The sequence below is a fragment of the Hetaerina americana genome, unplaced genomic scaffold (genome assembly GCF_022747635.1).
Source record: "Hetaerina americana unplaced genomic scaffold, ioHetAmer1.1.p SCAF_5, whole genome shotgun sequence".
Lineage (NCBI taxonomy): Eukaryota > Metazoa > Arthropoda > Insecta > Odonata > Calopterygidae > Hetaerina > Hetaerina americana.
The window spans coordinates 86,978,829-87,004,039 of NW_027287095.1; the positions used below are offsets into that span (position 1 = coordinate 86,978,829).

At 35.5% G+C, this 25,211-nt stretch overlaps 2 protein-coding genes across 4 annotated transcripts in view; both read right to left on the minus strand.

Annotated features, from left to right (window-relative positions):
- The window catches only part of CYLD (ubiquitin carboxyl-terminal hydrolase CYLD), a 32,075-nt gene extending 17,249 nt beyond the window's left edge, over positions 1-14,826 (minus strand). The window contains exons 1-6 of one of the 3 annotated variants that reach the window (XM_071592370.1): positions 14,589-14,826; positions 8,725-8,889; positions 7,315-7,703; positions 3,536-3,695; positions 2,431-2,617; positions 1,121-1,317 (exon numbers count right to left, since the gene is read on the minus strand). In XM_071592370.1, coding sequence (XP_071448471.1) covers positions 1,121-1,317; positions 2,431-2,617; positions 3,536-3,695; positions 7,315-7,703; positions 8,725-8,761 — 970 coding nt within the window. In that variant the 5' untranslated portion in view covers positions 8,762-8,889; positions 14,589-14,826. Of the gene's footprint in view, positions 1-1,120; positions 1,318-2,430; positions 2,618-3,535; positions 3,696-7,314; positions 7,704-8,724; positions 8,890-8,963; positions 9,215-14,588 lie in introns of those variants that run through there. The other 2 variants (XM_071592369.1, XM_071592371.1) reach the window with 2 other exon arrangements.
- A 3,594-nt stretch (positions 14,827-18,420) lies between these two features.
- Positions 18,421-19,532, minus strand: LOC139693802 (LYR motif-containing protein 2). The gene is made up of 3 exons (XM_071592084.1): positions 19,401-19,532; positions 19,180-19,320; positions 18,421-19,055 (listed from the first exon to the last, which is right to left on the minus strand). Exons 1-3 carry the CDS (start codon positions 19,437-19,439, stop codon positions 18,978-18,980), a joined length of 258 nt encoding a protein of 85 aa, XP_071448185.1. The 5' UTR covers positions 19,440-19,532; the 3' UTR covers positions 18,421-18,977.
- Between the last annotated feature and the right edge of the window lie 5,679 nt (positions 19,533-25,211).

Here is a 25,211-nt window from a genome sequence, read left to right on the forward strand (position 1 = left end):
GAGTGAAATTTTTGAGCAGATGATTTCCAGTGGGAATATCTGGAGTTCCTTCTCTAGGTGGACGGATAAGAGAGGAACTTGGTAAAGGTAATGTTTGGGCTTATAATGCTGTGGATGAATGTTTGCCACACACTTTTGTACAACCACGTTTCTGGTCCACACCTGAGAAATGTTTGTTAGCTGACAAATGGTCACTTGCCCCCCTATGCATCTTGCCTGTGAGCACTAATTGTTCTGAAGTGAATTGAACACTGGTGATATTAGTTCATTATAAAATATTGACGAAATTTTAGCTTCACTAGAGATACTGTAACTATACATACCATTCAAGTTTCATTGGGTGTTCTCAAATTTTCATCTATAATCTATTTATCTCATTTAGTCAATAACACAAGCAGTAACACCCACCCACAAGATAATTTTTGGGAGTTCCCATCAATAAATTTTTGAATTGTTAGATTTTATTTCAATTTGATAGAAGTTTCTGTGAACTGTTTTCACAACTTTTCTCTTTCCAACGTGCAATACTTTGGGCAGGTGAACTGATGCAATTTAAACTTCATCTAAGTATTCATTAAGACTATTTAATCACCTAATATCACGTTGTAAATGTACACTATACAATATGGAGATGGTTTTTCTTTTCCATGGTTCTCCAGTTAAAATAGAGCAAATGGAAGTCCACAGCACCTTATAAACAAAACGATTAACCAAAGTGATAGACATTTTTGGGAGCATATTTTGATGAATATTCATACATCAATGAACATTCATGTCCATCCAAAATCATCTCAAAAGTGCTCAACTTTGAATAACCACCTGAGTTTAAACAGATGCCAAAACTCCCACACTTGATGGGAGAGGGTTTGAAAAGAGATGCCAATTTTTATAGATAAACTTTTTTTTTGCTTTTCACTATTTTAGAGAATTTAGAGATTACAATTTTTTATGGATAGATAGAACAAAAAAACTGACATATATATGATATTACATAAAAATAACTAGTAAATACCCACCCAATTTGAAGGTATTTTTTCTTTGGCATCGACAATAAATATGTTTAACATATAGATTATTCAAAAAGGAAAAAATCATAGTTTTATAAATTCTCAACACCAACCCTTTTCTTCACCAGTAAGGCCAGAGACTGAACTTAGTTTTTCCAACAACTGACGGAGCTTCATTACACGGTCGGCACGAACGTACAGGTTCTTCCTGAGGGGATTCACAATTTCTTCCCGAAGCACCCTCTGCACCTCTGTATATTCAGGCACGTCATCTTCAGATGGAGGACGGAAGAGTAAACCATCAAAAACGCTGGAAAGAGAGCCAAGAATACTATAGATCTCATGCAAAGTACACACACACACAACCAACAATTATTATTCAGAGATACATCTTTGACAGAGTGGATTTTTAAAATCAGCATTGCCGGCAGCAAAACAAAAACTTGTTTCATTGAATTCATATTAACCTGGGAATGGCAAATTTCTTTTTGTCCACAAATTTTATTTCCTTTTCTTAACGTAAACCTAAGAAATACCTCAAAATAACTCCAAGTTAATAAAAACCAGGACCGGGTTAGCTATACCAGTGTTTTGTTGAGAAAAGTACAGGGTCTCTCCCAAAAATAGTGCAAAAGTAGACCATGCTCATTGTCTTTTTTGACTCAAAACACATCATCCAAAATGATTTGTGCCTCAGGGAACTGGAGGCTGCACCAATACAACGCCATGCTGTCGCAAACCGCCTTCCTCATGACCTGGCCAAGCACAAGGTGGGCAACACTGCCCCGATGTGGCACAGTCGGAATTGCTTTTGTTCCCAAGAATAAAAAGAAGCTTGAAAGGCAACCATTTTGGAATGCTGAATAAGTTCTGAGGGGCCGTAATGTGGAACTTGAACGTGAGGCTCCTGTCAATTTCTTCCAGAAAGCGTACCACGACTGACAAAGGCACTAGTGTCTGTGCGTCAATGCACAACTGTTCCATTTTGAAGAGTTTTAATGAGTTGCACTTTGACCCGCAATAAATGTTTTTTACTACACTTATTCTACTATTTATTTTGGGGACACACCATGCACATCTTGAATTTAAAAAAAATGACAATGTCAGGATCAATTTCTCAAGTAACCTATGGTTTTCCGAATTCAATTTCCTAAATGATTTCTTTTCAGCTCAACAGCTAGGTCAGCAGTGTGACAACACAGGTTTGCCAACTGGACATTTGTAAAATTTTGAAAGCATTCCAATATTCATGTTACATTCACGAAAAAGGCAACATTCCATTACTTGTTTCAGAGTTCCGCATCTGCGGTCACCCAATCAGAGATACAAAAGACTCCTCATTTTTTTAAAAAAGCTTATGCATAAAATTAAATATGGTTAGGAAGCACAGTACCCTCCTCATAGAGGAAGAACAATAACTCACCTCGTAAAGGTGAACATACTAAAAAGAGTTGCGTCTAAGTAGCATGAATTGTTGTGACCCTGTATCCCACGGTAACGCCCTATTGGAGAGGGCAGCTCTTCCTCACCACTGTGGTTGCAGGTAACAGCAGAAACGGGAGGAACCACCCCGGGGACCACCGGGCTGTCCATCACTCCAAAGGAGGCACCTGCCAAGAGAGACAAAAGGAGTTCGTGCATAAAAGCATCATCCATCTCAGTCACTCTCCACACTCATTCATTCTCTAAACAGTATGCGACATGAGGATTGGTTACATTGGACAAAAAGTTCATACAAGAACAGAACTGTACATAAGGCTCGGAATGGGGAGATCCAGGAGGCTGTGACCCATCAACTTGAGATGATTCCAAAAGATGACTTCCCTGAGGCCATGAAGAGATTAAAAACTCATGCTGAGCAATGTATCGTGTCAAATTGATTCCATTTAAGAGAAAATAAATGGTCAAAACTCATTTGACTTTGCTTTGAACAAATTTGTTTAGTCTGGGAACTTATGGAACGCAGGCCTTAGTGATTTTGGTCATTGACTTGTACACTAATATCTGATACATATGCAACAACAACTACATAAACAGAGTTCTTTTAGTCAACCCAAGATTCTCTGCCTAGTGGAAAGTCTTGTACCAATGCTTTTGTTTTCTTCTGCCCCGTCCCTTGGCTTCCTTCCTCTCTCAACATTAGTCTACCATCTTCTGCCTCCTCCTCCTTCCTCTCCTCTTTCCCTGTGCTACTGCTCCCTCAATGGCCTTTGTTAAATATAGTCTGTGCCACTTCCCCAACCTAATTGCCCTTCCTCCCATGGAATTTTATTCACTCCAATGTACTTTACAACTACACCACAAAGGTCTCAAATTCTTCACCGTCTCTTCACCAAGTTCCACTCAGTTCACACTACTGTACATTAAACCACTCCAATCGCAGCAAAAGATCAATCTATTCCTCTGCTTAAGCGTAAGGTAGCAAATTTTATTCTTTTCCTCTAACAAATGGCTTCTTTTGCTATGACTTTTTTGTATTTTTACTTAATTCTTCTGATTCTACATTAACTTACTCTTTACACACTCACCCTCATCACACCTATCCATGGGACCTTGGAAAGAGTTGGAGTAGTAACGTCGATCGAGGCAGCAATGCTCAAGGGGCACAAAAAATCCACGCATTGGGCTGCAGCGGAAATAACGCCTCCCGTTGAAAGATCCATCTGTGGCCCCAACATTCTCTGTATCCTGACGACACCCAGGGAAGAAGTTAAATGAAAAACTAGTCTATCACATAGATCCTAAAGAAGGAAAAAGTTTAAGCTTGGTCTGGTAGTCTATGAAAAATGCTACAGCAATCAACCTGAAGGTTGGTTTGCTTGGTAAAGGTATAGCTCTCCAAATACCAAGCCTTACATCATGTGGAATTTGTAATATTCACAGTTTCAGGCATTATAGGATAGAAGAAGGACATATTATAGAATCAAAATGTAACTAACACTTCCCACTAAATGACAAGATGATCAAGTGCACTAAGAGTTACTTTCAGTGGAGCAGTGCCATGCATCTTTTAATTCTACAACACGAAATTCAATCATTATGTCAATGGAATCAGTTCCTTTCACTGTGTCATTTGTTTCCTCACAGGAAGATCTCTCGTAGGAAAAATCACCGATTTTTTCTTACAGACTTTGGTTTTTTCCCAGCTTAACATTACCCATTATTAATAAGCACCAGGACCCCACCTAAGAGGCAGCCCAAACAGAAATTATAATTTCAAGTGCTTAATTTTTACAGTCATTGTTATGCTATTAATGACAATTTGGAATCATTGGCTTTTATTTGATTTTCTGAGGGTAATTTGTGAAACTAATAATATATTTATTTGCCCACTGACCACAGTATTTGGTAAAAATTTGCGATTTAAGACACTTTAAATAGACTTCACTTACAAATTTGAAATACAGACATTTAGTGAAGATGTACAAGTGAGCAATAAAGTATTACTGTTACTTAACCAATTTCCTTTCAATAAATATATTAGTAGAGTCAATTTAAATGGATGTATAACTATGAAATGTTACTTTGTGTCATTCCAACTTGCATTTTGATCTAAGAGGGCAGTACGGTGTGATAACAAAATGTTTATCAGCATCATTTACTGCACAAATATAATTTTTTGTCATACTGCTCGCTTAATGTTAAATGTATATATGCTGCTACAAGTTTCATTGATATGACTACATTACTGTGTCAGCAGCAGCCATTGTAAGTTGATTCATGCTCAGCTCACCAATGGCAACACACAATCACCAACACCTGAACAAATCACCAGCCGAGGGACTACGCAAAAGAATAGGAGATTTATGGAGAAACTGTTGTCCTTCATAGCAGACTAGAAGATGGTTTAGAATGCTTACGGAGGGAAGTCTTCTGCTGATAAAGTTATAGAGATATCATTTTTTGATACTATGGGAATGAGTGTATCAGAATGCCATACTAGTGAACACAACTGCAAATAGAATATCATAGGGGTACACTGATAAACTGCTGCAGAATATCTCCCAAAAATCAAAGGGAAATGTGATCCTCATTCGACCCATCATCTAAACCTAGCCCCAAATGACTTTTTCTTTTTCCCTAATGTGAAAAAAAACACCATTTCTCATCATCAGGAGCAGATATTAGCTAAACGAATATGTTTCAACTTGCAAAAGCTGTTTCTGATGTATTACTGGAGTCAAATCAATGAAACTTTTACCGCTTGCAGCACAAAAAACATAAAAATTAAATCTTTGCACAGTATATCATAAGAATTTTTAAGAGAAAGAAAGAAAGAGAAAAATTTAAGATCACTCTTCAATGAATAAATCTTGCAGTTCATGGATAATTACAGATCTTGGAAAACCCGTTCAATCAGGCCCACAACACAGATGGAAATGAAAAAAAGGAATTAAACTAGGGTTCCAAATGGCACACAAAAGCTGCACATTTGAAAGTTACTGTTTTTCATCAAACAAGCCCATTTACTCCTAAATAAATCACAACAACAGAGGTATCCCTAGTCAACCAGAGAAATTATGTCTCTGAAAAACCCTGCAGTTGAAAAAAACATGGTTGGTAGGCCACTTAAATGCATGGGAAATCAGGGATTAGGTTTCAAATGCACATGGCTCTGCCTAACTTTACTATTGAGTAATCCACATAAAAATGATGGCATAAATATTTTTTCCTACTTCCCGAAATTGATATTGCATTTCACAGCCTACAGTGACATCACAAACTTACTGCACTTGGTGTGATCACTACTTCACAATTTATAACTACCCTTATTGTGATGTCATTTTTTCCCATCAGTCTTTCGACAGTACAACAGAAATCCCCTAAATCAAGCTTCTCTAGCATTTCCACCACTCTACCTCAATGCTATCACATTTCACATTAATTTCGCTACTTTTGCCTCTTTCATTTCCACTCCTTATGAGGAAACATACAACCTTGGTCCAAGCACGGATCATTAAGCAAATGCACAAATTTTGTGTTGACTCCTCTGCTGGCGGGTGCTCCCAACCACACCAGAAGAGAGGGCAGAATTAGTTTGCACAGACTCAGCGACCTGTTAATGAGAGGTCAATCATCCTCAGCAGAAAAGTGCACACTTATCTAGCCAAAAGTGCACTTCATTCATTCACCTTGTAGGAGGGTGAAAGAGAAATACAGTCAACTTCCGATTATCCATGCTATTGTCTGTTCTTCCAAGTGCTTCAAAATTGTAATTAAATCACAATTGTAAAGATAATTAAAAGCATTGGAGCTTCAATATACTCTTTTAAAAATACAAATTTGAAATACTTTGGCTTAACTTTAACGTTTTTAATTTTGATCACAAAATCAAGAATTGTGAATAGTATTTACTATTTTCATTTAAACATTTTTGCACTATTTCTACTTTCCCATTATCATTTCCCTTGCATTCATTAGCACTGGGAATTCCATACTCTCTTCTTAAGGCGAGCATATGTGAATATAGCTTTACCATGCAACAAATCAGTCATTATCTACTAACACTGCATTATTTTAATCTGTTCCATAACTTGAATGCGAATCTGCTTTAGCGACCCTTTGCAATATTTGTCCCACACCAGTCATTTGTTTCTTTCTGACAAAGTGATAGATTCAGCTTTAAGAAAATATGTACAGCCATTCAATTCATAGCAGTCCTGTGTTCTTGTAAAGATATAGTTCCACCCTTTTTAAAAATAGCTTAAAAATGGAATATAATAGTACTTTCCATTGCTATAAAACTCAAATTAAAAACAACGAATGAAAAAAAGAGTTCATTTGATTCCTAATTGTGAATACTTATTTTTTAAAATTAACAATATTCATGGAAATTGAATAAGTTTATATCACAACCATATTTTCCACATTTTGCTTATCAAATTTTTCAATTATCTTTGCTTTATCATGTGTCCATTAGGACACGGATAATATTACGCGATATTAGTCTTTCCTTAATCCTTGTTTGGATGCAATTTCATAAACTAACATTATGAAACATTAATATGTAATACAGCTACACAATTTTAAAGAGTGCGATTGTAATGAGTTAAAATTGCAACAACCAGGCATTTTGGGAAAATAAAATTTCGATTAGCATTTGTTTGGGCAATATCACGTACATATATTTAAGGGAGGGAGAAACCCTGCAGTTAAGTAGCCCATGTACTCAAAACATTGGCTACATATATTCAAGGGCTGCAGCATGCAAAACTGTGGTTGACAAGGAAAACCAGTGCCAAGAGACATTTGGGCAACCCTCCTCCCACCTTCTAATGAGCATCAGAGATTAGGAATTGCTACTGACCATTTCCACGCCAGCCACGGGTCCCATACACTCTCCTGGAATCATGCCGATCCAACGAACCACTCCAAACTTCGGCTCATCGTTTACCTCCACCTGAACATGCGACCCCACTCGCAACTCATTCCCCTCATAACGGTTTGAATCCTCCCGTGTCCAATTCCTTTTGGAAGTGCCGCCCACGTCCCCTGCCGCAGCAGCATTCAGTGGCTCGGGGCAGGGCTCACGCGACCACTTCTTGGGCCTGTCCTCCACCTCCCTCCAGTCTCGTTCAGCCATCGCATCGTTGTTGCCCTCGTCCCTCCTCTGGCCGCCCTCCCTCCAACCCCACTGGCCCTCAGCCCCCGCCTCCAGGGCCTGCTGCTCATTCGGAGTCATGTTCTGCAGCATGCCTGAGCAGAGGGAAACAACGGTCGAATTGAAGTCAGGACAGCAGAGCTAATGGGTTGCATCTAGAACTAATTGAAATAATTTGCGACAGGCAACTAGAGAGTTTATACAATGAGGTTTGATCACAAATAGTTCAAGATTCTGGCGTGACTGAACCCCTTCCAACAATTTCACTTCTCAATGAGTCAGAAAAATCAGCTTATTTCCTCCAATGGAAGTCATTTCCAACAGTTTAACACAAACAATGATGGAGGAAATCCAAGCCTTCATCACATGCACATCCCATACATAGCCTGTCCCAGATGAAATATTTAGCATTAGGGAATATAAAATATTCTTAATGGTGATGAGAAAACTGCCCCAAACAAAAAGAAATATTTAGTACACATAATTTCATGTCCTTCAAAATCATAAGAAATTTAAAAAACAGACACTAACTATATCAAATAAGACAAATTCCTATGAGAAATAGTTGGTGAATACTAGTACTCATCAGACAAAACAACCCAGAGAGCGTCTACATTAGCAATGCTCCTAGAACTCAATAGAAAAACGATCACAAGTAATAACCCACAATGCCAGATGATAACAGTCTTTCCTAAATATTATTCAATAATAGATCTCTTCATTGTACCACATCAGAACTCAGGAAAACTGAATGCTCAAGGGGGAAGAAAACAAAGTAGGTGACTTATTTTCACTATGAGAGGCGGCCAGAAATTTGGATGGTGCTTCCTAAATAATCTATTAACACTAATGTTTATCCTTATGGAATTCAGAAAAAAATAAAACCTACACATGCACTTCCCAGGAATAATAACTCAAAATAACTACATTTCCGTAATCTTCCAAATATTTTTCTAATTTTGCTGCAAATATGAAACCTTACCATAAACTTTACTGTAGTAAAAAACGGCTATTGTTTATTGTTTCATGAAAAAACTCTGCATATCCTTGAACCACTTTACACTACACTGCATCATAAGATCAGCAAACCGAAATGACAGTCAGTACTGGACTCACCAATTCCTTCATCCATTTTTAAAGACTGAGGATACATTTGCTGGCCTGCCCATGTGCCATCTCTGTAGCCATCGTCCACATACTGATAATACCCTTCTGTGGCATCAGCGGGATGCCCCTGCCAACCCCCACCGCCAAATTCCAATACAAACAGCGGTATGTTATCTGCAAATAAAATCGTGGAATAAAAACGCTGGCAATGCGTCCACCCCGACAACAACTATTCACGCAACAGTCACCATCTTCGGTAGCCATTACGGGCCGGTAATTTTCCGTCCAATAATCCAGAAAAATGAAAACAGACTAATGCACTATTCACGAAATGTTTTAAGGAATCACGATAAAAATACAGATGCCGATCCTGGCGAATACTGGCGGCCGATCCAGGTAATTTACGACACACGGCCCTGAGCTAAGAACGGCGTTGTCGCAAAACTCGGTTGATAAAATGAGAAGACTAATTGCGCGATGTTATGTCACCTCATGAGAGAAGAATCGACAAGGGAATCTGTCAAGGCACGTGTGCTAAACGATATAAGCTCTCCAGGCGACCGCGGGCGCCTAACATCGCCTTACTACAAGCTTTCATTTCATCCGCGAGCCCACTCTCCCTCCCCTATTAATAGAATCTAATTTTAACGGCGGCTCTTTGGCGTGGGAAAAATTAAATATTTCAGGAAGCCGGGAATGCAGACATTACAGCTGGCATTAAGTATTACTTTATTAACCAGGGATAAGAATGCAACTTATGTTAATAACGAATATGTGGCCATCAATTTGCGATATTATTCGCCGACGCGTAAAAAAGAAGGCCTAAAAATACTTTTCATTCCGTCAGTTTTGACCTTCCAAAGAACAGAATGATTTTTCAATGAAAGGGACTATACATAAGGTTTGATAACAAGAATGTTAAATAAACTCTGAATCAAACCTGAAACCATTCACGGAAAAAATTTCAGAATACTTTTCTTGCGATAGACAGTTCTCACACTGCAAATTCAATATTTGTGGGCACATAACAATATAATTAACTCCGATTTTGTCGACACCACGCGGGGAATAATCTATGAGACTTTGAAACCTTTAACACTCCCGCCAATATTCAATTAAGTTTACAAACACAACCGTGAACAATAGAATTTGGCAGGCAATCATGAACAACTGCCAATAAATTGACAACGATGAATTGACGTCTATCAACTTATCTAACCAAACAGGTGTACTGTAGGCGTACGAGTGCAACTTAAAAAACGCCAACTTATAAAGGCAGGCAGCATTTCTGTGTTTGAAGCACCACCGGCCAATTAAGTGAGCCAAAAGTGATCACGCAAGAGGAAAATATTCAGTTTCCACCCGAAAGGTTTTTCACTTGGCCCCGAAGAAAAAAGATGGATACACGGCATCAAAGACAATAAACATTACGATTGGCAAATACGATTTCGCGGAGCATAATAACATTACCTTGGCACTCGAATTCACTTGGGAAGTGGGGGAAGCTTAATAATATCCGCGAACTAACTTTGCTTGTAGGTTTTAATTGGAGATGCGAACACCAAAATGATTTTCGCTATAAATCAAAATTCCTCAAGAAACCTATTAAATTCATATTAAATAACATGAAGCTTATCAAAAACATTGAAATCGTTTAAACCACCTGAAACAACCGTAAGATGCTGGAAATGACAGGTAATTAATTGGAGCCACTATGTCACTAAGAAAATCAGATTAATGCATTGGACAAGAAATGATAGGCAAACTTTCAGGTGGAAAAATTACATAAAATTTAACTAGTCGAACTAATGTAATATTTTGAGTATTTCTGAATGACAGCACTTCAGGTGAAACCAGAAGAGGAATCACCATTAAATTCATGCAATGTACAACTGAAGGCACAGAATTGATTCCCAAGGTGAACCAACACTCTTCCTATTGAACTAAATGATTCAAGATGTAGGATAAAATATCATTGACCAAAATGTGAGCTTAGCTATAAATCACTGAGAAGAATGTACGCATGCCGCATTCTTTCAAAAGAAAAATACTAGACATAAGGTATATTTTGATGTAAAAATAAATGAATAGACAACAAAGTATACGTACATTATAGACACCATTGAGCAGGTCAATATGACATTTTAAAACCTCAAACATTTCACAAACATTGGTAAAATGTGATTTTATTTTCAAAAGTCCACGTAAAAATAATCTCTTGAATTGTTAGTGCTCTTTCCATGCAAAATACAGAGTGCGGTGAAGATAAGTTTTATTTATAAGTAATAAGGGACTAAAATAGAATGAAGCCTTGGATAAGTAAATCACCATCTTTTAGGGACAAATGCTTCAATAAAATTGAGCTGGTATATTTTTCAGTGAAAACAATTCATATCTACGTCCGATTTTTCCAGTTTGTATACAATTCCTCTCAGCTTCATCAGCATAAGATCTATTTGCACATCCACCTGCTCACAGCAGATTTTCATGAGGGAAAACATTATCCTGTAGTCCTCAAGACTACTTTACAAATTCCTCTTTTTCAAGAATAATATCAAAATTGCCACAGTGAAATCTTCAGGTCAAACTCCTTCCTCATAAATGTTATACATATGTAAAAAAAATTTTTCTTTTCAGTATTGGTTAGAACCATTCAATGGATCTTTCTATCATTTTCCATAAATAGGTAGAGAAACTTAATACGTTCACTAAAATCAGGTTAAAATAAGATTAAATTACTCATAGAAATTATTTCCTTCTTTCTTAATCATTAATTCTCTTTTCAATTTCTTTACACCAACCGCTATTTTATCAGAAGATTGGTGGCCTGCAGTTCTCCACTCTTCCCGATCCAATAATAATTCGTTTATTGCATAAAAATTAACAAAAATCTCCACATTGGTTTCTACATTAAATTATTAAATTGATTAAAACAGACATCCCAGAAGCCTCGGTGAACAAATAAATGGTGTCTCCACCAAAATGCAAAGGACAAGTCTTAGGTCACCTTGCATTTGACATCTCTTGCATGCTATTTTCCTCTTTCACTGAGACATTTCTGAAGCAAGTGAATAAATCCATATAATGTTATATTAGGGTGGGGGCTAAACATGGAGTACATTTTTAAGAAAGCTTTCAAAAGTCTTCATTGGGTGATGAGAAACCTCAAAGGGAGCATTAGAGCAACTAAGGAAAAGGCGTATCAGACCCAGGTAAGACCCATTTTAGAGTATGCATCTCTTGCATGGGACCCTCATGAAGAAGGACATATCAAAAACTGGAAAAGGTAGAAAGAAAGGTTGCCCGATATGTCCTGGGGAAGCATGGGAGGATGGAGAGTGTGTATGACATATTAAAACCGCTGGGCTGGGAACCTCTAAAAAGTAGAAGAAAAATAAGCAGACTTTGTTGTGGAATGTTCCGCATTCTGGCAAGGGGGAGAAAGCTTGGGCAGAACTAAGGTTAGAGGAGGGGAACCCAAATTTTATAGGGAGAAATGACCACAAATTCAAGGTAAAATGGCGCGCACAATGAACGAATAAAAAAAATTTCTTTTCCAAATAGAACAATTGTTGATTGGAACACCTTACCTGCAAAAATATTCTAGCCCTTTTCTAAAAGAGTGCATACTTTTAAGAAAATATTTAAGCAACTTATGTAATAACTTGATTGATGTGTGGTGTAAAATTATAAGTAACAGCTTAATTTTTTTTAATCTATCTTATCTTTTTTTTCTTGCTGATTGATTGATGTTAACGATATGGGGATTTTCTTATTTTGTGAAAGAGATTTGTGTTTCGAAGTTTTGTTTAAGTGCACTTTTGTTTTACTGACTGATTTTACCTATTATCTTCTGTGATTAATTGAGTCTCGTGTGCCACCTGACACTGTCTGTCTGCACATGTGGTTTTAAATAATAATATTCAACCCAATCCCATTTGCTATCTTCAAGAGGTAGCTATGGTGGCATGACCTTTGCATTAGTTAAGCGTTCAGTACATTAGCCAGACTTGACCCGCCTTTTACATTAAATTAATTAAATATTTGTCCAGAAAAAGTTATGCTAATGAGTAGCATGAGTGAAACAATGTATGAATGTGGCAGAAGGAAAATAAGAACATGCGAGAAAATGGTAACCATGGACAAAATAAGTAAGAGGGGATAAGTTTCCTTTTATCATCTAAAACTAGGATTTTCTGGACAGTGCCCACTATGAAAGAGAACAACATGGGTATCTATGGATTAAAATCATGCTTGCAAACACATTAGTTTTTTTCAGATGTAATTGACCTGTATATCGAAGAACTTCTTAATGTAAATTTACTTATCCCACAGTTGTTTGAAGTTCTAAAACATTTTAAATTATATCATCTATTTAAAGGAAAATGGTGGAATAAATTTAAATTCTCCCAATTTTTTACTGTACAGAGTCATCTACAAGCGACTCATTTAGGGTAGCTTTTCGCCTACCAACAATGGTGGTTTTTCACCCTTTCATTGATCATATAAGAGAACATATAAGAATCAAATATTGGTATTTTGAGTTGAACATTTTCATTTGTTCTCCGCTGCGATTTTGTCTGAAGGTGCTTCATGGTACCAAGTATTTTTTTCATAGTTGAGCATTCACTCAGGAAAGATTTGTGTTGTAATAAAGTTGTTGAAAAACTAAGTGGATTTTCATTTACTAAATGCTCAATTTTAAGTTGGGTCCATAATATTTCATTTTTTTATGAAATTATTCCTTCACGTTGTGAGCTATAGATATTTTCATACAGAGTGGTGTACATTATGACAAAGTTCAACGAAGTATTTCATGAGCATAAACATTAGTGTTAATTGTGGAAATTCAGAAGAATGGTAATCCTGACAACGTCCACTGATGCAACCATTTCCTTCTAGAATGATCTTGTCACCTGATATAAGCAAGATTGTAGAAGAAGTACTGATAGTTGAAATTTGAGCCTAGACCTCCATACTCTTGAAAATGATTCGAGTAATGTACAAATGTGACATGGGTAAACACATATATGGTCTACTTTACACCTACTACTAATAAGAGTGCATGGGGAAAATGAGTACCATATGTATGACGACATAGAACTTAGTAACAGTTTGCTACAGGAAATGTAAGCAAAGTACTGTATCAACTGCCATAAGTTCATGTAAAGGACGCTGTCGGGATTAAGGAAATAACTTGCAATTTGTTATAGTTAGACACGAAACCATTACTGTGGTTTCACAATTGTAGCTGCGAGAGTCAGTTGTCGATTCCTACTGAAGCCGAGGTTTATTTACGCTACTTGTGCAATCTGCAACTGCATTCACAGTCTTCTATTCTTTTTATATTTAAACATAAAACATATTAATGACATCATGCTGGAATACATTTTAAAGGTAAACCGAGAAATTCAAACTCAAGACAGTGGAAAAGAAAACTTAACGCATGGGTTGCCCATCCTAAGTTATTTGGCATTTTCATCGTAGGCATATAAGATGTTTATAGCAACTTGATGGTAAGGCAGATTGAAATATTTAATTATGCGGTTACAATGAAACATGAATTTACTCAAATTTTCCAAAGGTGGGCAATGTACATACACTCTCATATTGCTATTAATAGAACGCGCACTACATTTGAAAATTAATTCAGGCTGTCACACAACACCTAGTGAAAATGAAAAACTATGATAATAAATATAAACTACAGACCAAATATATAAACGATTCTAACGCACTTGCAATGTTTATTTGAATTGCTTACACGAAGTGCACTATAAAAGACACTCAACTGCGGTTTGACATGAGACATCGAGCACATATTAGAAAGCGTGAAAATAACCTTAAATACAAAGATAATCCTAAACACTTGCCTCATTAGTTGCTTTTAAATTACGAAACACCCCCACTCCTGGTGAGCATAATCCATTATTTTTGTATTTCCTTTTGAACTCGTCAATTCAATAATACTGCTTTCTGTCAGTAAGTCTAAAAGTTTTGAGATCAGCTTCTTTCAAAATTAGTTTTCTTCGAATTACGTTCCATTCCTTTGCAAATTAAACATGATAAGCATTAACCACATCATGATATTATCCGCATGTTGTAATAACATCAGATGCGTTATTGTTTGCAAGTTTGGCCAACACAACAAATATTAATAAAATTCAAGATTTCCGAGCTTGTCAGAAATGCCTCGGAAAAGTGTCCTTATTAATAATATTTAAAAATGATTCTGGGCATTCTTCTTAAACATTATTAAGAACATAAAATTGATATATTTTTCATGACAATCTACGGTAAACTTTTTGTGTTGGGAGACTTGATTTTAGCAAAAACTCACATAATTTATTCATAACAGCGATTCAGGGGAAAGGAGAATTGTTTTCAACTTTCAAATTCATACTCTTGTTGAATGTATAATGAGTGAAAGAATACACGTGGGGGATTGTATAGAAATGATATTATTTTGTTTTAAGTAACAAACTACTTAAAATCTGCTCGAACAACATTAATTAACCAGCCGATTGATCCATTAACTTGACCTACGGGAGGGCTGAATGGAAGTGTCTGTAGAATTTGGATACTCATGAAGTCCGCAATATTTGAAGCAATAATTTTGATTGAGAGTACCTCTTTTTTAAGTGGAAAACCTGGAATGGATGTATCCGAATTCATAACATTCCATACACAATTGTATAGGTCCGAGATTAGTTTATTTTCGGTAAATCATTCCTCTGGCTTGACATAGGCCCCTCATGGAACTTCCTTATAATACATTCGTGGCTGTTAAGCAACTTCAATAAAAACCTTGCTGACTATAGCAATGACTTTCCATACATGGGGCAAAATATCTCGTGTGAATAATTATATGATAATACTGTAAAATAATATTGTTTTATTGGAAAAATGATATATTAAGCTTTAAGCAACTACAAGAATGGCATTTCAGCACTTTTCCATCAAAATATTAAAGTTATAATGAGCTTTGGCGCGCTCATCATGTTCTTAGTTCTTGCTCCCAATCAAAACAAGCAGTTTCTACGTAGATACATTAGCAAATATTACTGATGATATGGAGTTTTCCTGTCATATACAGTATATAGATAGATAGTGGTCTTTATTTGGGCGAAATTGAGACCAAATGGTACAGTATAGAGCGTTTTGTGTGTCATGCTGATGAATAATAATTAAAATTTTTATTCCTACTGAATTTTAGAAATGATGTACGTAGAAGAACCATCACATCTTGAACATACCCTGTTTGAAGTCCCATCATCCTCCTTTCTTAGACTAAAAAAGATGAACTCTTTACACTTTATACTCCACTTTAAGTACACACAGGACTAGTGAACAATAGTGTAGATTATGGCCCCTATCATGTAATAGTATTATGTACTGTATTTTTTGCAAAAGTTTCATATTTCTGGTTGTGTTAAAAAATATATAAAATCCAATTATGACTTGTAGAAAAATCTATTTTTAGTCAATTCTGGATTTCCCACATGTGAAATAAAGGACTGCATGTAGTCCACATTCAAAGGATTTCTATTTTCACAGAATTTTATTATATATGACTCATTTCCATGTTAACTCAAATCACCATCAGGTACAATAATGATATTAGCAGAGTATTAGCTAATGATTTAAGCTGACTTCGAAACAGTGCATAATAAAACACAGTGGAAACAAATTCTTTTCAAGCACCTATGATGAATTTCAATTATCACCTCAACTTCATCAAGAGCTACTTATATCAGTATACTATATAAAGTGAAACCTGCAAAGTACAGAATCTGAAGAACTAGGAGTCAACCCCCAAAATATCACTAATAATGTATGATGAACATGTTCCTCTCATTATTTTATGGCGACTTGGGCTTTCCTTAAGGTTTGAACATCACTTTTCAATCCCAAACTTCAAATAAGTCCCATAGAGTTTAGTTAGGCCTCATTTAGAATATGATGCTTGCATATGGGATCCTCATAAAATCGGATTGATTCCTGAATTTCATGGCATGCAGCATAGAGGAGCTAGGCTGGGAATCAATCACAGAGTGAAGGCTAAATTAAAACTCTTGCATTAATTGGAAGGATGTCTCTTTAGCAATGATATTGAAAATGTAATACCTGTATAAGCCCCATCGCACTACGGTGTGCGAGACCATGTCAATAAAATTAGAGAGATTAGTGTAGAGCAGTTAGATATAAGATGTCATTTTTCCCATGAACAATGTAAGGGATCAGAGTAACTGTAAGTGACAATGCTATGGGGGAGCATTTTTTTCTCAAAAGTAGTCAGTGTGTAACTGTCCTCTGCTTGCACATTTACGTATAACAACCCTTTCTCATTGACGACATTACTTCTTTTTTCAAAAGCTTTTCATGTAAATTGATCACAATTAACTTGGTACAAAATTTATTTTCTACATTCGTCATTGCCCATATTAAGACATTTACTCTGCTTGTTCCAGAAATATAAAGTGGTCCCCAGTGATGACATTAAGTGAGATGAAAAATAAATTCATACATACATAATACAAAACATAACAACAAACACATACATATGGATGAGGCTTATTTTCCCTTCACTCAACTCGGGATATGATAAATAATAGGAGAGAATTCTCATCTCTGTTGGTTTTCAGCCATATTAAAGAAAATTCTAATGTTGCAGCCTATTAATCAGCTCTACCCTGAATGCATTAAAAAGTCACAATATCAGGGGCAACTCAGAAAAGCCTACTTTCATTGGCATTTGTTAAAAAGTCACAAATAGGATGTCTTGATTGATAGGGGTGCTCTTTGCGTGTAAATGTTACTCTTTCATTCCGTAAATATTGCTCTTCTTTTGCAACCTTCTGGTTTTCAGTTCAATGCCATTGGTGGTGCATAGTAAGAGACTGATTTTGTGTGCAATCATTTTTGTTACTTCATGCAATCACACAACTTTTCTCCCTCATTGCCCTCTCTTAAGAACATACTGAGTGTTAACATGTGATGATATTACAGCATTTTTTCATGCATTGATACACATGTTGGAAGAAGATTGTTTTGCTTTATCCTTTACTTCTCTTGCCAGCAAATTACATGATAATAATATTACTTAATAATATATAATACTAAGTAAAGGGGATTAGGGTTAAAAGGGAGAGCTATCTCTTTTGCCAATTAGTTTGATTATGACTTTCCCTATTTCATTAAGTCCAACACAACAACGATTTTTGAATTGCTATGATCACTGGAGCAGGCACAGCAAGAGAAAAATGTGACAAGTTCATTCTATGCATAATTGTCATGAAAAATTTGGAATATGCCACACACATTATGGGAAAGGAATTTTTCGTCATGAAATGTGAAAGACTACACAGACAACTTCAATGACTTCCCATCTCCAACCAGTTGGATTATACAACCGTTGAGTAGATGGCATCAATTTGCTTTCAGAATTTCTCTGGTGGCTTGTTACCCTTCAAGATCCTCATGAATCTTTTCAAGAAATAACCTAGGAACTTAACCACCTCATTTGACAACCATTGCTGAGGCTTCGGCAGGCTAATTAGGGGTACGTTGATTTATTTGCTACTTCAAAACAGCTTCACATGTTGCTAAAACTCAACTGGGGCTTTTTAATTTCTCTGGTGAGATAATCAATTACATGACGTTTTCTTTCGGAGGGTCATTTCAGGACGTAAAATATATAGTATCTACACCAATCAAGAATTCTTTATTTAGATTACCAGCACTAAGGAATTTACATATAAATCCTAATTAGAAAGCTCCTCATAAAGGCATCGTCATATTAATTATACACTAGTATTAAAAGTTGATACCTATCAAAATAACGAAAGATGAATGTCACCTAAAAAGAACAAATTAATTATATACCAAAGTGGAAAATGACCATTTTTCAAAACATAGGCATAACACACGATCTCAATTTATTCCTTTAATAAATACCTATATTTGGATCTTCTAAAGTTCGAGTTATTTACAACTGGGATGCCAAATATATTTAGAGATTAAAATAAAAGTATATGGACAAATCTCCTTCATGTACCCTTGGGGCCGAAAAATGGTATGGGCCCACGATATCTAATAATATATTATAAGTCACCGGTGCTTACAGGATCAAAGGAAACTAAATTAACACAATTGGGAGATGCCTCCTCTCTACTAATCACTTCAACCACCAAAGCACTGAAATGTCGCCAATTTCAAATAACTTAGATAATGTTTTAATCAGGTACCGCTTGAATTAGATGTTACCGGCTCATGGACAAACTTCGTCTTAGTTCTTCCTGAAAGGTCTTGCCGTGTTGCAACAAGACTTTCACGGCATTCTGGAAATAGCCATAAAAATCATATTAGCACATATCTGCGTGGCCTTCTCAGGACTTCATTACAAACTTCCATGGAGAGCAAATATAGGCTACGAACGCATGAAACGAGACCAAAGGAACTCACTTCATCAATCACATGCATATTACTCCTAAAATCGGCTCGAACCCAGTCTTTCAACTCTTTCTTATTTTTTTCCCCGGGAACTTCACGAATGGTGCGTAAAATACTTCGATAAAGGCCCAGTACCTGTTTACGCATCATAAACTGTGGGAGTACGCTGTTAGGACTTAGTAGTTGCTAAATATTTGAGATAAACATCAAAATATTTTAAAGCAATAAGGTACCTGCTTCAATGATAAAGTGGGGGTAATTTTTCCAGCCATTTTAATGTAGTATCAACCATCAATCACTATAGAACTGCTTCATTCCTACGATTAAGGGATTGCTACAGATCTGAGTGCTCCGGGTGCTGACTCATCGTTAAATACGCCCAGTGTTCGAAATTCCAAACTAAAGTCATGCAAAATAGGTATAATCTGCAGGATATTATCGTTCTGATTCATATGTACATATTTGTGTTCAGGGCAGGTTATTTTCCATTCAACGAAGACGATAATCTGAAATTGATTCAGAAAATAATCTATATTTCCAAAAATAATCTTAAATATTTAATATTAGATATTTATCCACGGGCGAGTTAAATTGTTTGATCATAAGAAATGTCTTGTTTTTGTCAATTTTTAGGGGTTTGTTCTGATCATGTTTATTCTCACAATTGGTGCACCTCGCCTGCAAGAATATGCAGTACGAAAATTTTACGAAAATTTTGGTTAATAAATTACCACGGCATCCTTAAAAACGGTTTGCTTACAAGAAAACGTCATGTTTTCCAATTTTCGTTATTTTGCTTTAATTTTCTTTGTTCTCGCAAAAATTAATCTCGTTGATTTTATTTGGGAACTTCTTTTGCCAGAATGTGCCGTAAATTAAGAGAATTATGATGTAGAAATTACAATTCCACGGGAATGTGCAGTAAATTAATATAAATATGGTGTATAATATATCTATGGTGTATATGATCTACCACAGCGGCCTTAAAAGTGTTTGTCCACATGAAATGGTATTATCTTTAATTTTAATTTTTCGCTTTTATTTTCCTCGCACTTGCAAATTTTTCTGGTTTACTTTATTTGTGCCCCAAAATGTGCCGTATAATAAGAAAAATATGGTGTTCAAACCTCCACAAGGTTTAATACAGATTGGACAAAAGAAAATGTGTTTTTTTTCTTCAAATTTTGTTGTTTCACTTTTATTTTCTTAATTCCCGCAAAATTTACTCGTTGGATATATTTGCGCCCTTTTTCTGCCAGAATATAGTGTATTTTAATAGAAATATGTTGTGTAATTTATCACAGAATCCTTTAAAGTTTTTGGTCACACGAAAACGTCTGATTTTTTCAATTTCCAATTTTCTCTCTGAATTTGTTTATTTACAAATATGTTTCTCACTAGCTCTATTTATGCACTTTTTCTGCTAGAATTTGCAGTTTATAAAGAAAAAATTGGTAAAAATGATACCACAGTGTCCATGAATGTGTTTGGTCACAAGAAAACGTCTTGTTTGTTCAATTTTCGTGTTTTCGCATTTATTTTCTTTGTTATCGCAAAGTTTTCTCGTTGACTTTATTTGTTCCCCTAATCTGCCAGAATGAGCAGTGTTTTAAGAAAAATATACATTGAGTACAGGTTAACAGAGCGTCCTGAAAATGGTTAGGTCTCAAGAAAACGTCATGTTATTCCAATGTTTGTGTTTTCGCTTAATTTTTTTCTGTTCTCGCAAATTTTTCTCGTTGGCTTTATTTGTGCGCTTTTTTGCCAGAAAGTCCGTTATATTATGAAAAGTATGGTGTTCAAATTACTACAGCATCATTAAAGCGGTTCGGTCATTAGGAAATTTGGGTATTTTTTCAATTTTTGTGTTTTAATACAGATTTCATTTGTTCTCCCAAATTTTTTCCATCTGCTATAGATGGAAATAGTGGTTTTTTTCTGCTAGAGCATGTAACAGTTTCTGTGCATGGTCAGTGCAATATGTTAAGAAAAATATGGTGTATATAATAAGACAGCGTGTTTAAATGTGTTGGGTCACGACAAAATCTAGTTTTTCAATTTTCGTGTTTTCGATCTCGTTTTATTGTTCTCGCAAATTTTTTAATTGACTTTATTTGTGCCCATTTTCTATCAGAAAGTATTTTTTATAAAGTAAGCTAAAATGCCCAAATTACCACAGCGCCCTTAAAACACTTTGGTCAAAAAAAGGTTTTTTTCTCCAATATCGTATTTTCGCTTTTATTTTTAAATTTTTTGTGTAGTCTTTAATTTGTGCTATGGTTTGTTCTTAAGGGTAAGTGATGTTTTTTTTCAATTGATCTTCTGATGCAGTATTTACCTATATAAGGAGAAGTTAAGTTATTCATTTTTCTAGATTTATGCGAGGAAGGAAGATTTGGTAGAAGTAACATTTAATGATAGCTATAAAGATCTTTGTGAAAAGTGAATTTTGATGCAAGGTTGTGCACAAATATTCTTTGAACGTAATCAATTGTATGAATATGGAGGTTCTAGTAAGGTGGCCAAAAGGGCAGTATTAACGATGAAAGATTTTACAGTATCAGAAGATAAATTGAAGTGATTTGTATGCTTTAGATTGAACATAGTTATAATGTCGATGGAATGTTAACTGTGAGTCAAATATAACTCATTGGTCTTTTATATTTGTTAATTGAGCCATAGGATAATAGCATAGTCTATATTTATAATGCTGTAGGCTATTTGCCCTGTTGAATGTTACAGAATAGCATTTTTTTAAATTGAAAGTTAGAATGTGATGCCTACAATAGGCTTTAAGCCTGCAAATGCAGTTTTGCACAGTTAGGTGATCATCAATTGATTGAACTGATAAAAAAATGTTTAAGTTATTGGCATTCAAAAGAAAAGGAATTGGGTTTAATGCATTGTAAACTCTTTTATAAAAATTTTGATTATAGTGGACCCAGATGGGATCCTTGGGGAACGCCTAATTATAGATAGAAACATTTACATTTAAATTGCATCGACATGCAGCAATTTTTGCTACAACTTCTTGGTTGGTCAAATAACTTTCCATCCAAACAAGTAAGGTACCACTCATGCCCAATGTTTCCAACTTCTTAAGACTAATAGTATCAAAAGCCTTATTGAAGTGAGTATATATGACATCTGTTTGTAGGTTTTTTTTCATACCTTCTGTGTGATAATTTTGAAATATTAAAAGACTAGTGATTGTTGTTCTTCCTTAAGTGAAATCATGATTAATTATTATTAGAATTAAAGAGGATATGCATTTCCAAATGGTCCATTATCTATTTAGGAATAGATAATGCAGAAATTGTGGTGACTGGAGGCATCACAGAAGTGAAGAGGAGAGTTTTCCATAAAAGGCACTGTAGATAAAGTTAAGTTGTTTTTGTGGAGGTCTGAGGTGGAACTACTATCATTGAAATCAGTAATAGTTCTGAATTTAAAAGGTATCATTCGGCTGAATTAATACAGAACAATTCCTTCCGTATTTATAAGAAAATTTAAAGGTTATATGTATATACTCGTGTGTAAAAGATTTTAAAAATATTTTCCATATTCATATAGGACATGTGTGGAGCACTTGTAAAATATTTAGCTGTCATCTATTCCAAGGAAGAAATTGGTGAAAAAATAATAAATAGGCATTTAATAATTTTATGTGCTATATATTGGCCAATGTATTGTGAGGATAGAATTGGGGTAAATAGTCTCACCAGGCAATATAGATTAGACTGAATGTTCATTTAAGGCACAATTAATTTAACCCTTTGACATGGTAGCCCAGTGACTGCTAGGGCTCATTGGTTTTTGGGGATCCTTTCATTCATAATGATGTCCATTGAAGATGCATGTTTCTTCAGCCATCCATCTTCAGATTAAAAGAGCCAATGTGTAAAAATTTTGTGTACATCTTATATAAGGATGTGGCAGCCAACTCACTGAGGAAAAGACACTTTACCTTACATCTAGCTCCTATCCTTTGACCTAAGGACAACAAGCACAGCTCTATGAGTTATCAGGACATGCAAGCCCTTCCACCACATTACAGTTTTAGTCCATGGATAGGTTGAAGCCCAGAAAGGTTTTGGGAGAGAAAATTTGAGAGCTTGAAACCATCGCAGACATTTTCTTTAAAATCTACCCGTGTCTACTTGTCCAGTCGCGAACTACATCAATCTCCCTCTTCCGTATATCCTGTATATTCCATTCCATGGCCACCCACACTCCTCTCCTCTCAATTCCCCTCCTTTCCCTCCACATTTGACTATCTTGCCCCTCCACAATTTCTCCTACCCCCATGCCAATTAATTTAATCATCACTCCCATTTGCATCCTGCCAATCAATATGGCATGACAATATGTGATATTGTGTGAATGGCATTTAAACTTTCATGCCAAACCTTTGACTTAGGGCATGTGAGCAACTTATACTCTGACTTGAAAAAAATACTGATAAAATAAGTAATTTGAAGAAAAAATTAACTTCTTAGAACTATCAACTGCATTATAATAAATAATGGGCAAATGCCTATTCCTTAGAAATTTCCTAAAATTTAATATAACTCCCTTATTATTGTGAGTATGGTCATTGGATATTTTTGTTCTTCCTTAATTTATCCTTTCAATGAAGTAGCCATTCATTTTTTCTTCTTTTGCCATTGAAAGCATGCCAATATATCTCAGCAACACAGAGGTAGGAACTATTATTCCTTGGCTACGTTTTGTATGCCTATGTTAGGTATACACGATGACTATGAGAGGAAAATATGCAATGATGCCCATTAATTATTTCTGTACTATTAATACATCTAGAACCTGGAAAACTAGCAAGTTTTGGATGAGCGTAAAGTTAGTATCCATTGAAACTTGTTATTATGCAAAAATTTTTTTAGAGTACTAATAATAACAGCAATAATTTCAATTACTAATAAAAGATAAATCAAAATCTAGAATCAACACTAAATAAAATATGTCCTTTTATTTTCTTACAGTAGTGGTAAGAATTTTTGAAACAAAATATTTTTCTTTCTGAAAATCAAAGACTGAATTCATCAGCCAGGAATCTCTCTATTCCATTCCCGTTTTCATTTGAACACTTAACCGAAACAAAGCATAATGATTCTTTTAGAGAGTTTAAGGAAAGAAATTTGAAATTCGTATTATGGTCAGAGTGATCACAAATAAAATATATCAGTAAGAAATGAAAAAATGTATTATGGTTGGAGGGATCACAAATATAGTACGTTAGTATGAAATGAAAAAATGTATTCTGGTTGGAGGGATCACGAATATAAGATTATAGAGATTGACTGCAAGACTGACAGGTTTTACAAGAAAAATAAGAGACCAGAATGCTTGTAATCACAATCCCCCAGGAGTCAGTTTGACACAATTAGCCTATAAGGTAGGGACTGCGCAGGGTTATATATCTGTATTTTATTGTAGGTTCCCCCCACCTTCCCCCACCCATTTGAAAAACCCTAACCCTCTCACCCCTTACCCTTTCCTCCTGGTACTGCACCCCCTGTCACACACCTTTTTGGTGGCTCAAAGGGTACTGATGTAGATGTAGAAATGATATCAGGGGGTATGGATTCTAGTAAACTAATTTGGTGAGTTTTCCATATTTAAAGTGCCTCTTGCATCTGAAAATAGTAGACTCACCACATTCTATCAAAATCCTAAACCTGATTTCAAGTTTCAAGCTTTCTTCATATTCCTTATTAGCCATACCTACCTTACCTTATTTACCTATCTACAAAATTACACAAAGGTTTGCACTTGTGCTCTTCAATTTTTCCATTAATGACCTAAGTTTATTTCAGAAATAATGACAATTCAAGCAGCTGTACAATTGCAAAATATATTGACTGTAGAATATGCAGAGTAATTGTCACTTTTTGTCATGATTTGAGAATTTAGTCCTAAAAAATATCACAATCCAATTATTTGTCAAGTGTGCAAGAATCTCAGTACCTGGAGAGTGATGTGATGAAAGAGTTGATGATCGCTTACTCTACATAAAAAACTGTTCA